General features: G+C 37.4%; 1 protein-coding gene across 1 annotated transcript; it reads left to right on the forward strand.

The window, feature by feature from the left end:
* The first annotated feature begins 547 nt into the window (after positions 1-547).
* On the forward strand, positions 548-6,399 carry ZNF214 (zinc finger protein 214). Its single transcript, XM_060157808.1, has 2 exons — positions 548-674; positions 4,565-6,399. Exons 1-2 carry the CDS (start codon positions 548-550, stop codon positions 6,253-6,255), a joined length of 1,818 nt encoding a protein of 605 aa, XP_060013791.1. The 3' UTR covers positions 6,256-6,399.
* Positions 6,400-13,074: the final 6,675 nt, after the last annotated feature.

Consider the following 13,074-nt stretch of genomic DNA (forward strand, 5'->3'; position numbering starts at 1 on the left):
CTAATGCTACGGGTGGTAATCTAATTCCTCATCTCACAGTGGGAAGTAAACAGTCTAAAGTGATCAACCATGAAGCAATAATATAAGCAACATGAAGCAATATTGTTACAGTTGGCAAATAGTTCTGGTCCAGAGTATGTAGACCTGGGTCCTAGCTGCAGTATCTCCAGGTCCATGATCTTGGGAATTAATCTTTTTCAACCATTATTACTAATGTGTAAAATGAGGATAATAATAGTATCTACAACATAGGATTGCTGTGAGGATTACTTGAGTATATGTGAAGAGTACTTACTTGGCTCAGTGGTTAGCAGACAAATGCTATATAAATGTTTCTTATGATGGTGATGGTGTTCAATGATTGGATACATTATTTAAGTACTTGACCTCTTATTATGTCTCCTCTTACCTTTCTTGTTTTTCTTCATTATTGGAGTTATTTCTTTTTCTTTTTGGTTTACCACTTATGTAACCTGCTGAATGTCTTTTTCTTTGTCCATCTTCTCACTTAGATTTCTTCTTCCTGGAAAGCCTGATCTTTGACCAGATGGCAGTAACATTTGAAGATGTGACTGTTAATTTTACTTGGGAGGAGTGGAAATTCTTGGATTCTTCTCAAAAAAAGCTCTACAGAGAGGTCATGTGGGAGAACTACACAAATGTCATGTCAGTAGGTAAATTATCCCAACTCTTAGGGAATAAGGTTAGTTTATTCTGGGACCAGTTTTTTTTTTTTTTAACATTTATTGGGGTATAATTGCTTTACAACGGTGTGTTAGTTTCTGCTTTATAGCAAAGTGCATCAGTTATACATATACATATGTTCCCATATTATTCTCTCTTGCGTCTCCCTCCCTCCCACCCTCCCTATCCCACCCCTCCAGGTGGTCACAAAGCACCGAGCTGATATCCCTGTGCTATGCGGCTGCTTCCCACTAGCTATCTACCTTACGTTTGGTAGTGTATATATGTCCATGCCACTCTCTCACTTTGTCACAGCTTACCCTTCCCCCTCTCCATATCCTCAAGTCCATTTTCCAGTGGGTCTGTGTCTTTATTTCTGTCTTACCCCTAGGTTCTTCATGACATTTTTTTTTCTTAAATTCCATATATATGTGTTAGCATACAGTATTTGTCTTTCTCTTTCTGACTTACTTCACTCTGTATGACAGACTCTAGGTCTATCCACCTCATTACAAATAGCTCAATTTCGTTTCTTTTTATGGCTGAGTAATATTCCATTGTATATATGTGCCACATCTTCTTTATCCATTCATTCGATGATGGGCGCTTAGGTTGTCTCCATCTCCGGGCTATCGTAAATAGAGCTGCAATGAACATTTTGGTACATGACTCTTTTTGAATTATGGTTTTCTCAGGGTATATGCCCAGTAGTGGGATTGCTGGGTCATATGGTAGTTCTATTTTTAGTTTTTTAAGGAACCTCCATACTGTTCTCCATAGTGGCTGTACCAATTCACATTCCCACCAGCAGTGCAGGAGGGTTCCCTTTTCTCCACACCCTCTCCAGCATTTATTGTTTGTAGATTATTTGATGATGGCCATTCTGACTGGTGTGAGATGATATCTCATTGTAGTTTTTTTTTTTCATTGTAGTTTTGATTTGCATTTCTCTAATGATTAATGATGTTGAGCATTCTTTCATGTGTTTGTTGGCAGTCTGTATATCTTCTTTGGAGAAATGTCTATTTAGGTCTTCTGCCCATTTTTGGATTGGGTTGTTTGTTATTGAGCTGCATGAGCTGCTTGTAAATTTTGGAGATTAATCCTTTGTCAGTTGCTTCATTTGCAAATATTTTCTCCCATTCTGAGGGTTGTCTTTTCGTCTTATGGTTTCCTTTGCTGTGCAAAAGCTTTGAAGTTTCATCAGGTTCCATTTGTTTATTTTTGTTTTGATTTCCATTTCTCTAAGAGGTGGGTCAAAAAGGATCTTGCTGTGATTTATGTCATAGAGTGTTCTGCCTATGTTTTCCTCTAAGAGTTTGATAGTTTCTGGCCTTACATTTAGGTCTTTAATCCATTTTGAGCTTATCTTTGTGTATGGTGTTAGGGAGTGATCTGATACTTTTATATGTACCTGTCCAGTTTTCCCAGCACCACTTACTGAAGAGGCTGTCCTTTCTCCACTGTACATTCCTGCCTCCTTTATCAAAGATAAGGTGACCATATGTGCGTGGGTTTATCTCTGGGCTTTCTATCCTGTTCCATTGATCTATCTATCTGTTTTTGTGCCAGTGCCATACTGTCTTGATTACTGTAGCTTTGTAGTATAGTCTGAAGTCAGGAAGCCTGATTCCTCCATCTCCATTTTTCATTCTCAAAATTGCTTTGGCTATTTGGGGTCTTTTGTGTTTCCATACAAATTGTGAAATTTTTTGTTCTAGTTCTGTGAAAAATGCCATTGGTAGTTTGATAGGGATTGCATTGAATCTGTAGATTGCTTTGGGTAGTAGATTCATTTTCACAATGTTGACTCGTCCAATCCAAGAACATGGTATATCTCTCCATCTATTTGTATCATCTTTAATTTCTTTCATCAGTGTCTTATAATTTTCTGCATAAGGGTCTTTTGTCTCCTTAGGTAGGTTTATTCCTAGATATTTTATTATTTTTGTTGCACTGGTAGATGGGAGTGTTTTCTTGATTTCACTTTCAGATTTTTCATCATTAGTGTATAGGAATGCAAGAGATTTCTGTGCATTAATTTTGTATCCTGCAACTTTACCAAATTCATTGATTAGCTCTAGTAGTTTTCTGGTAGCATCTTTAGGATTCTCTATGTATAGTATCATGTCACCTGCAAACAGTGACAGCTTTACTTCTTCTTTTGTGATTTGGATTCCTTTTATTTCCTTTTCTTCTCTGATTGCTGTGGCTAAAACTTCCAAAACTATATTGAATAATAGTGGTGAGAGTGGGCAACCTTGTCTTGTTCCTGATCTTAGTGGAAATGGTTTCAGTTTTTCACCATTGAGAACAATGCTGGCTGTGGGTTTGTCATATATGGCCTTTATTATGTTGAGGAAAGTTCCCTCTATGCCTACTTTCTGCAGGGTTTTTATCATAAATGGGTGTTCAATTTTGTCAAAATCTTTCTCTGCATCTATTGAGATGATCATATGGTTTTTCTCCTTCAATTTGTTAATATGGTGTATCACATTGATTGATTTGCATATATTGAAGAATCCTTGCATTCCTGGAATAAACCCCACTTGATCATGGTGTATGGTCCTTTTAATGTGCTGTTGGATTCTGTTTGCTAGTATTTTGTTGAGGACTTTTGCATCTATGTTCCTCAGTGATATTGGCCTGTAGTTTTCTTTCTTTGTGACATCCTTGTCTGGTTTTGGTATCAAGGTGATGGTGGCCTTGTAGAATGAATTTGGGAGTGTTCCTCCCTCTGCTATATTTTGGAAGAGTTTGAGAGGGATAGGTGTTAGCTCTTCTCTAAATGTTTGGTAGAATTCACCTGTGAAGCCATCTGGCTGGGACCAGTTTTGTTGAGTATTTTGGTTATTAGGGTGCTATATTGAGGTAGAAGAACCATTCTCAAAAATGGTTCTTAAATCCATGAGAAATAGAAGGTAAAGAAAGCAAGATATGTTCCCAAACATTTTGGCTGTGTAATTAATAGGTATTTGTGATTCTTATTTATTTTCTAGATTACACTTAAAGCACAGATTTCTGCCCATAATTTTGTGCAGTCCTCAATTTGTTCTCTCTTCATGTTCTATTTGTAAGTTAGCTTTTGCTGTATAACAAACTACCCCAAACTTAGTGACTTAAAACAAACTGTGTTATTTTTCATGATTCTAGTTGGTTAGGTGGATCTTCTATCATTGAGTGACTTGATTGGGGCTGGATGGTCTAAGATGAAGCTGGACAGCCTGAATGGCAGTTGGTCAGTATCAGTGTTATAACAGGCATGTATTGACCATATGTCTCTCTTCAAGGAGGCCAGCCCAGGCTCATTTACATGGTGGTGATCACAGGACTTTCAAAACCAGCAAGAGAGGCCAAGCCCCAATGCACAAGCGCTTTGCGAATCTCTGCTTGTCTCACTTTTGTCCCAGTGGCCAAAGCAAATTATATAGCCAAGCCTAGAGTCACTGTGTAAGGGGAACTCCCAAAGATGTAGATAAAGTAGAGAATTTTTTCCCACAATCTACTATCCTATTTTAGAACAGAAAAATAGAAACAATATTTTATTTCTTATAATAATGTCCCAAATAGAGTAATCTAATTAAATCTCAGTCTTTAAGACTATTTCCATTAAACCAGTCAGGCTTTCTCTTTTATTTCTAACAGTACCTGGTAAGTAGTAGATGCTCAAGATATGTTTGTTGAATGAATGAATACATCTATGAATGAAAAAACAAATGAATTCCACACCCAAATATGAAGCAGCCTAAGTCATAACACTTCTTTCCCACTTGCACCCACACATATATTCCTGTAATTCTGGAGCTTGTTGATTGAGATACTTGGAAATTCTTAAGCACAGCTTTCATCTTACCACTGGGTTATCTGCTTATTTTTCTAGGAAACTGGAAAGAGAGCTACAGACTCCAAGAAGAAAGATTCAGATATTTTGAACATGAACATCTTTCCTGCTGGCAAGGCTGGAGGAATGCCAGCACTCAGATATATGATAATCAGAAATATGTGGAAATGGTTCAAGGTATAGATTCCAAAGACCTAAAGCAGCAACACCTTTCTCACTCTCAAGAATGGTTAATACTCTTCACACAAGGACCAGGGTTTGGGAACTATGAACTGACTTTTGAAGGTAAAATTCCCAGGAACTTAAAATATACGAAGTTTATACCTTGTCAATCCTTAGAAACAAAACACACTGAAGACAATGGTAGAGAAATCTATGTGAGTGATTCACGTGGTTTTCAAGGACGCAGATACCATGTTGTCATATCCAGGAAAAATCTCTCTGTGGAAAGAGAACAGAAGCTCATAGGTCCGCATTCTTATATCCCAGGAGAGGAAGCCCTTCCAGAGTACATTGGGGAGATATGCCAAAATGACCTGCTGAAAGGCTCTGTGGAAGAGAAATACTGTGGATATAATAAATGTAAAGAAAGTTATTATTGGAACTCACAGTGTGTTCACAAGAGAAATCAACTTGGAGAAAAGTTGTATCCATGCTCCATCAGCACAGCATGCTTCACTCAGAGATTGGACCTATACAGACATCCAAGAATCCACATAGGTAAGAAGCCGTACAGATGTAATGAAGGTGCCAGTAATTTTAGTCAGAGCTGCGGTGTTCACTTTCATCAGAGAGTCCACCCAGGGGAGGTACCTTATATATGTAATGTGTGTAGTAAGAGCTTCAGTCAGATCTCCAGTCTTCACTGTCATCAAAGAGTCCACACAGAAGAGAAACTCTATAGACTGCAGTGTGATAAGGACCTCGGTAGAAATTCATTACTTCACATTCACCAGAGACTTCACATAGGAGAGAAGCCTTTTAAGTGTGATCAGTGTGGTAAGAGTTTTAGTCGGAGTTCAGTACTTCATGTTCATCAGAGAGTCCACACAGGAGAAAAACCATATAAGTGTGATGAGTGTGGTAAGGGCTTCAGTCAGAGTTCAAATCTTCGAATCCATCAGTTAGTCCACACAGGAGAAAAGTCCTATAAATGTGATGACTGTGGTAAGGGCTTTACCCAGCGCTCAAATCTTCAAATCCATCAGAGGGTGCATACAGGAGAGAAGCCTTACAAATGTGACGACTGTGGGAAGGACTTTAGTCACAGCTCAGATCTTCGCATTCATCAGAGGGCCCATACAGGGGAGAAGCCCTATACTTGTCATGAATGTGGGAAGGGCTTCAGCAAGAGTTCCAAACTTCACACTCACCAAAGAGTACATACTGGAGAGAAACCCTATAAATGTGAACAGTGTGGGAAGGGCTTCAGTCAGCGTTCTCATCTTCTCATTCATCAGAGAGTCCATACAGGAGAAAAACCCTATAAATGTGATGATTGTGGAAAGGGCTTTAGTCACAGCTCAAATCTTCACATTCATCAGAGGGTCCACACAGGAGAGAAGCCTTATCAATGTGCTAAGTGTGGTAAGGGTTTCAGCCATAGCTCAGCTCTTCGAATTCATCAAAGAGTCCACATGGGAGAAAAGATTCATAAATGCCATGAGTATTATAAGGGGTTCGATCAGAATTCACATCTTCACAGTAATCACAGAAGAAAAACCTTATAATTCTGTTCATTTAGTTATAACAGCTTTAATCAAAGCTTCACCTTAAGCCCAGTAAATGCTGCTGGGAAGAAAATTCTATAAATAACCCAAATAATCCCAAGCAACATTTATTGTTTCCCCTAATTCCTACTAAAAATCATTTGCTTCAAGAGGAGATCCTTAGGAGGATAATTTAAATTAAAATGTATTTTCTTTTTCTACAATAAATATTATGCATAGTCATTATAAAATATATAGAAGAGTCAAGAAGAAAACTTTTCATCCTGTTTCATTCTAAGCCTTTTTTCCTGTGCATTTTCATGTGCATGAAGTCATACTGTATGTTCAATTTTATATTTTCACTGACTTCAAAACATTTTCTTATATTTTGGTTTGAATTGAAATTGGCTAGCTATAAATGAAATAGCATCTTGACTCACCTGTAAAGTCCCTAAGAAGCTACAGGAAAAAAATGAAAACACACAAAACTTGAAACTCAAACTGGTAGACAACAAGTTCTCAAATGTTGAAGAACTAACTAAAGGGCCAGTAAATTCGGAAAACAATGTATGACCCTTATCCAAGATAGGGTATCTTAGAGATGTTATTTCTGTCACCCAGAAAACTCAAGAACCAGCTTTTTGTTGCAGGGGTGCTGCACTATGAGGTTACCATAATACACTCTCACCCATTCCCCTTCCCAGTTTTCCACATTTATTCATAGGTTCAGACACTAGGAGGTGTGGAAAGATTCTGGTTTTCTAAAAAAACCAAAGAGGGAAAATGGCTAAAGACCTCTGCAACAGTAATTGTCAAAAGACAACAGAATAACACCTTCAGAATTGTGAGGCTGAAAAATGTTATCGCCCATAGTTTATCTTATCAACTAAACTGTCTTTTACGTTTGTAGGTAACAAATTAGATAAGAAAACAGAAAACATATCAAATATGTACCTTTCTTAAAGAGAGCTCAAGAATGTGGAAGTCATAGTGTAAAAGAACTGGTAACAAACACTAAAATCAGTTAAACATGCAGTTAAGTCTTGAATAATTGTTAATTTGTTTACAAAACTTCAAAACTATTAAATAGTTGTACAAGAAAATATTTAATATACAAATGTTGAGTATAAAAGCATTATATGTTAAAGTCTGGATAGGAAAGTAGGGTTATCAGATAAAATCCAGGACACCCAGTTAGGTATGATTTTCAGATATACAATGATAATTTTTTCGTATTAAGTATGTCCCAATTATTGCATGGAACTTATACTAACAAATTATTTGTTCATATAAATTCAAACTTAACAGCACCCTGTGTTTTTATTTGCTAAATTTGGCTACCAAATGAGGGAAGGACAGCAAAAGAAAGTGTGCTACATCTCTGACCTTAAATAGCATGGATTCATTACATTTTCTTCTTGACTTTAACAACTCTAGAAATAAAGGTCTAAATATTTTTTTTTACAAAGTTAGAAATTGCAACTAAAATAACTAAAAACATATTTCTTTCAAAACAGAGAAGATAAAAGCAAAGAATATTCAGTGCCTATAGCAAAAGACAGAAAACAAAAACAACATGAAGATGATCTAAAAAATTGGAGAACATGGATCAAGGCGAGAGGAAATCAAATTTATCAAAATAGGTTAAATCTCCCCTTAAAAAGTTTTGAAAACCCTTGATTGAATTAAAATTTTACTTATATGCTATTACAACAGAAAAGATTAAAGCAAAATGATATTGGTCAATTGACCAATTTTCAATTGACTGATTGCTCAATATTGATTTATTGATATAAAAGAATAGGCAAATGTTTATTAGGCAAACAAAAGCATGCCTACAATATTTTAAATGAACTGATTAAACCCATTAAGGTGGGTAATAATATAAAAACCAAGTTTCCTAAACTCTTGTAATAATCAGAAAAATACAATGGGTGCAAAAAAGGGTTTGAAATACTAAAATTTCTTTAAAAGGAACAAATAGCAAAAATGTAGAATGAAAATAATGAAAAACAAAACATTTAATTGAAAATAAAGGGACTTGTATAGAGCGGATGTTCTTAATTTATAGATTTATTTCCAATCTCATCAAAATCCCAATGAGATGTGAAATTGAAAAAAGTATTCTAAAGTCTTTTAAGAAAAATAGATATTGGAGAAGAGCAAAGATAATTATAAGAAAGATTAATGAGATTGCCCTAACATATAATAAATGATATATTGAAGTTAAAATATTGAGAACTTGATTGTACATTTGAAAAAATGTTCAGGATGCTCAGTTATTACTAAATAGCTTAAAAATAAACCAGTATATGGATTACATATATATATATAAAACATTAAGTAGATATGCTTAAATACTTTACATATGATAAAAGATTTATGTATAGAAGGATTATTCAGTAAATGGTGCTGAGAAAATTATTTAACTCTTTCGTGAAAAATAAAATTAGGCTTTCGTCTCATGACCTATATCATATATACTGATCTAATATATATTGATTAAAGCACAGGTTTTCAAGCTGTGTTCCATGAACCTCCATATGGTTTCATGAAGCCTGGTTCATCAAAAACAAAGCCACAAGTTAACCCCATCCATCTTTTCTGATTCACGTTCAAGATTAGCACAAGATTTCTTTCTTTTTTTTCTTTTAGAGGAGGTTCTACCATTTTAAACATAAAATGTTTAAAATTCACCAAAGTGGGTTTTTCCATGGTTGAAAACACACATGCATTTTTTGAGAGTTTGATGAAATGGAAGAACTCAGAAAAAATACCTAGGAATTTGACCACATTAAAAAAATTTAAACTATAGGTTAAGAACATATGGAAGTCAAGACAACAGGGAAAATATTTGCCCTGATTAGGACAGTTATGAACTTTTCTAAGTTAATACAAGAGATGGACACCAACTTTAAAAAATGGCAAAGGACGTCAACAGATTAAAGCAATGAAAATACCACTATCATTAACAAAAATTGTAATAGCTATTTTTAGTGAGAGTACAGAATGATTGATACACACTACTTATGTTGAGGGTAAATTGACATGCTTTGGTAAAGCTATTTGGCCAATTATAAGCCTTAAAATTGTTATTATTCTTTGTCCTATAGTGATTTCATATCTAGTGTATATCCTGTGGAAATAGAGTTACACTCTATTAGGGTACTTCATTTTTTTTTTTAAACATCTTTAATGGAGTATAATTGCTTTACATTGTTGTGTTATTAGGGTAGTTCTATTTGCAAAGAACAGAGATCCACTTAAGTTATTTCATATAAAAATTGAGTTATATAACATTATGTTTTAAAATCTCACCAAAAAAGAAAAAGAAAACACTAGGACAGAAGCTTCAATATGAGAATTTGCCGTAGAAAGCCATCAGACAAGGAGGCTACTCTTTCAAGAACTTTTGTTTCTCTTTGGTTATTCCTCTCTTCTCTACAGACTGACCTCCTGTTTACTCACTCTGTGTATGCTTATAATTGCCACCACATCCTTGAATATATTGTTTTCAATTTTATTGCCCATCACTAACTTGTAACTTCTGGGTCTCTGTTTAGATTTCTGAGTAGGGGAAGATGATTGGCTCAACTTATAACTACTACCTCCTGACAAGTCTGAGACCAGGCCAAACTATAGGCTACCGGTAAGCCTTTGGATTGGCCTGCTTTGTATCAGATGTTCACTCTGGTGCTCTCAGACATGCCCAGGGATGAAGTGATAAGGCATATAACATGGTTGTAAGGGCTGATGTTCAAATAGGTTTCTCCAGAAAGTGGTGGGTCTGGGCTAAGCATTCTGAACCACATTAGAACACGTACACAGATAAATGTACACAGATATTTATTATAATATTTCTATGCTGCCCTCCCCCCTAAATAGGGGAAAAGTCATATAAATTATGGTTCATCTACATGATGTAATCTTATGCAGTCATTAAAACTTATATTTTCCAAGAGTGTTATAATAAAAATATACTTATGGTGTTAAAAGTACAAGATATAGAACTCTATGGGGTAAGATTCTATTTATATTTATACAGATATTTCCATGGGGAAAACATTGGATGTATACAAAAATGTTATTAGTAGGTTTCTTTGAGAGGATATTTGGTTATCTTTATGTTCTTCATGCTTTTCTGTATTTTTTATATTTTTATTGGTGTCATTTAAAAAAAATAAAATTTTACATACAACTTATTTAAAATGTTAATGATTACATGACATTCCATTGTGTGGCTGTACCATAATACTTATCGCTATATTATCGGGTATTTAGACTGTTTTAATTTTTATATCATGAATTGAACTGCCATAAATGTACTTATATATGAAGTTTTCAATTATTTTAGTTAATTTTTATAATGATTTTCTATATTCAGTTATTGGGTTAAAAGATAGGAGGCAGAAGGTATAATTTGTGCAAAGAAATGGAATAATGAAATTACATGATGTATACAGCCAGCTACAAGTAATGTCAAAGTACCTGACAACAATGTCAAAGCTAAGTACTTGACATTGTTGGATTATAAAGTATAAAAGCGAAAGGTGAGGTTAGAGGATGGCCAGGTCATGAAGGACTTATTGTGCCAAGCTAAAAAATTTCTCATGGTCATGGAGAGACATTAAAGAATCTTAAACAAAGCAACAACAGTATGTCATTTGGAAAAGACTTCAACAACAGTGACTGGATATCCAGAGACTGGATATTTTGTAGAGTGAGGGGAAGAGGAGCAAGAATGGAGGTCATGAGGCCATATAGTAGACAAGACAACGAGGTGGTGTCAATGAGTTTTGATAGTAGGAGGCAGTTTCCTTTTCTTTTTTTTTTTAATATTTATTTGGTTGCGCCGGGTCTTAGTTGTGGCAGGCGGGCTCCTTAGTTGTGGCTCACGGGCTCCTCGGTTGCAGCATGTGGGCTCCTTAGTTGTGGCATGTGAACTCTTAGTTGCGGCATGCATGTGGGAGCTAGTTCCCTGACCAGGGATCGAACTCAGGCCCCCTGCACTGGGAGCACAGAGTCTCATCCACTATGCCACCAGGGAAGTCCTCAGTTTCCTTTTTTTTTTTTTTTTTTGCGGTACGTGGGCCTCTCACTGTTGTGGCCTCTCCCGTTGCGGAGCACAGGCTCCGGACGCGCAGGCTCAGTGGCCATGGCTCACGGGCCCAGCCGCTCCGTGGCATGTAGGATCTTCCCGGACCAGGGCACAAACCCATGTCCCCTGCATTGGCAGGCGGACTCTCAACCACTGCGCCACCAGGGAAGCCCTTAGCTGTAAATTAAAAGCGTTGAGATAACAAGAGTCCTAAGATCTCTTGTGAACTTATATCTCTAGAATAGTGCATACTACATAGTAAACTATTGATTTTCACAGGACCCTGTTGCCGGGAAGTCTTCTCAAAAGTTTAACGTCATTTTAATTTCACAATCACGTCAAGAAAGGTCCTACTAAGTGCACTCTATAGTCAAGAAAAATCGTGGCTTGCAAAGGCTCACGATTAGCCCGAGGAAACCAAGTGGTGAGACCCAGCTGGAAATCTCACCAAGTCTCCAGGCACCAAATGGCAAGTCTGTTTCATAGTACTGGAGACTAGAGGTCACCAGACACTTCTAATAGCAATTGAAGAGAAGCCCAAAGGACAGAACAATTACCCAGTTTTCATGGGAAAATGTGTGGATTCCGGGATCGGCAGAGAATACATGAGCGACCTGGCCAGGAAAGCCCCACTGCTCTACAGCAGGAGGACTAACGCAGCAGCGGACTGTGCTGGCGCCAAACCGCTCCACCGGGACCGCAAGGGGTGGTGCCTCCCAGCGGAATACGTCCAGAGGCTGCAGTGGCTAGACTGTTTCTTAGGCGAGGACTGAAGTATCCTTACTGCCTTGGCAAGCAGTCCGAGCCTTCAGGCCTGCCCAACTCTCAGACTGGAGGGACTCCTGAGGGCAAGCACAGGTTTAGCTTGATTTCTTATTTTTGTTGATAGGCTGAAGCTACCAATTGCACACGCTCTTAGTGAAGATCTCTTAAGGCTCATATGGAACTCCTACTGCTCTCGCGGTAGCAGTGAGCTCAGACCACTCCGGGCTGAGCTGGGCCGACTTTATTCTGGGAGCTGGTGCGAATGGTTTGGGATCCGCCTAATTTCTGGAGAGGGTGGGGGTCCGGGCTGGTTTACAGCGCTCTATTCTAGAGAAGCTGACCTCTTCAGACTACAAAAGTGACAGTCCCTACACTCCACCGGCCGTCTTCCCACCATTCTGCCCTTCCCTAGGGGAAGAGAACAGAAAAGGAGGAATGGATCCCTTCATAGCTAGGACTCAGGTCAGTAAGCGTTTCTTCTCCATCTGGAAACGCAGTTTCAGAGTCATCTCGGAGATCTTGTCCCATGCTGGAGGTTTAAACATTGTCAAATCTGGTCTCTGGAATCCCGTGCTTTCACATCATTTCTGTAGTACCTTCTATATAGGCATTAGGAGTTCCTGTAGTGTTTCTGACTTCTAGCACAGTGTTGACACACTATAAATGTTTAAAGGATGGATACTGTTGAAGAGACAGTATCATCATAACTTCACATCTTAAAATGATTTCAAGTCCATTGAGAGAAAAAAATTTAGAATTTTGGGGTTTAGGAACAAAGAATCCATTAAAATTTTTACACGTGCCCCATACAGAAGTAGTATTCCCAGTTGCTTTTTTTTTTTCCTTTATTGTTTTGGCTGTGTTGGGTCTTCACTGCTGCATGTGGGCTTCTCATTGCGGTGGCTTCTCTTGCTGCAGAGCATGGGCTCTAAGAGCATAGGCTCAGTAGTTGTGGCACATGGGCTTAGTTGCTCTGT

The sequence above is a fragment of the Lagenorhynchus albirostris genome, chromosome 9, assembly GCF_949774975.1.
Source record: "Lagenorhynchus albirostris chromosome 9, mLagAlb1.1, whole genome shotgun sequence".
In the NCBI taxonomy this organism is placed as follows: Eukaryota; Metazoa; Chordata; class Mammalia; order Artiodactyla; family Delphinidae; genus Lagenorhynchus; species Lagenorhynchus albirostris.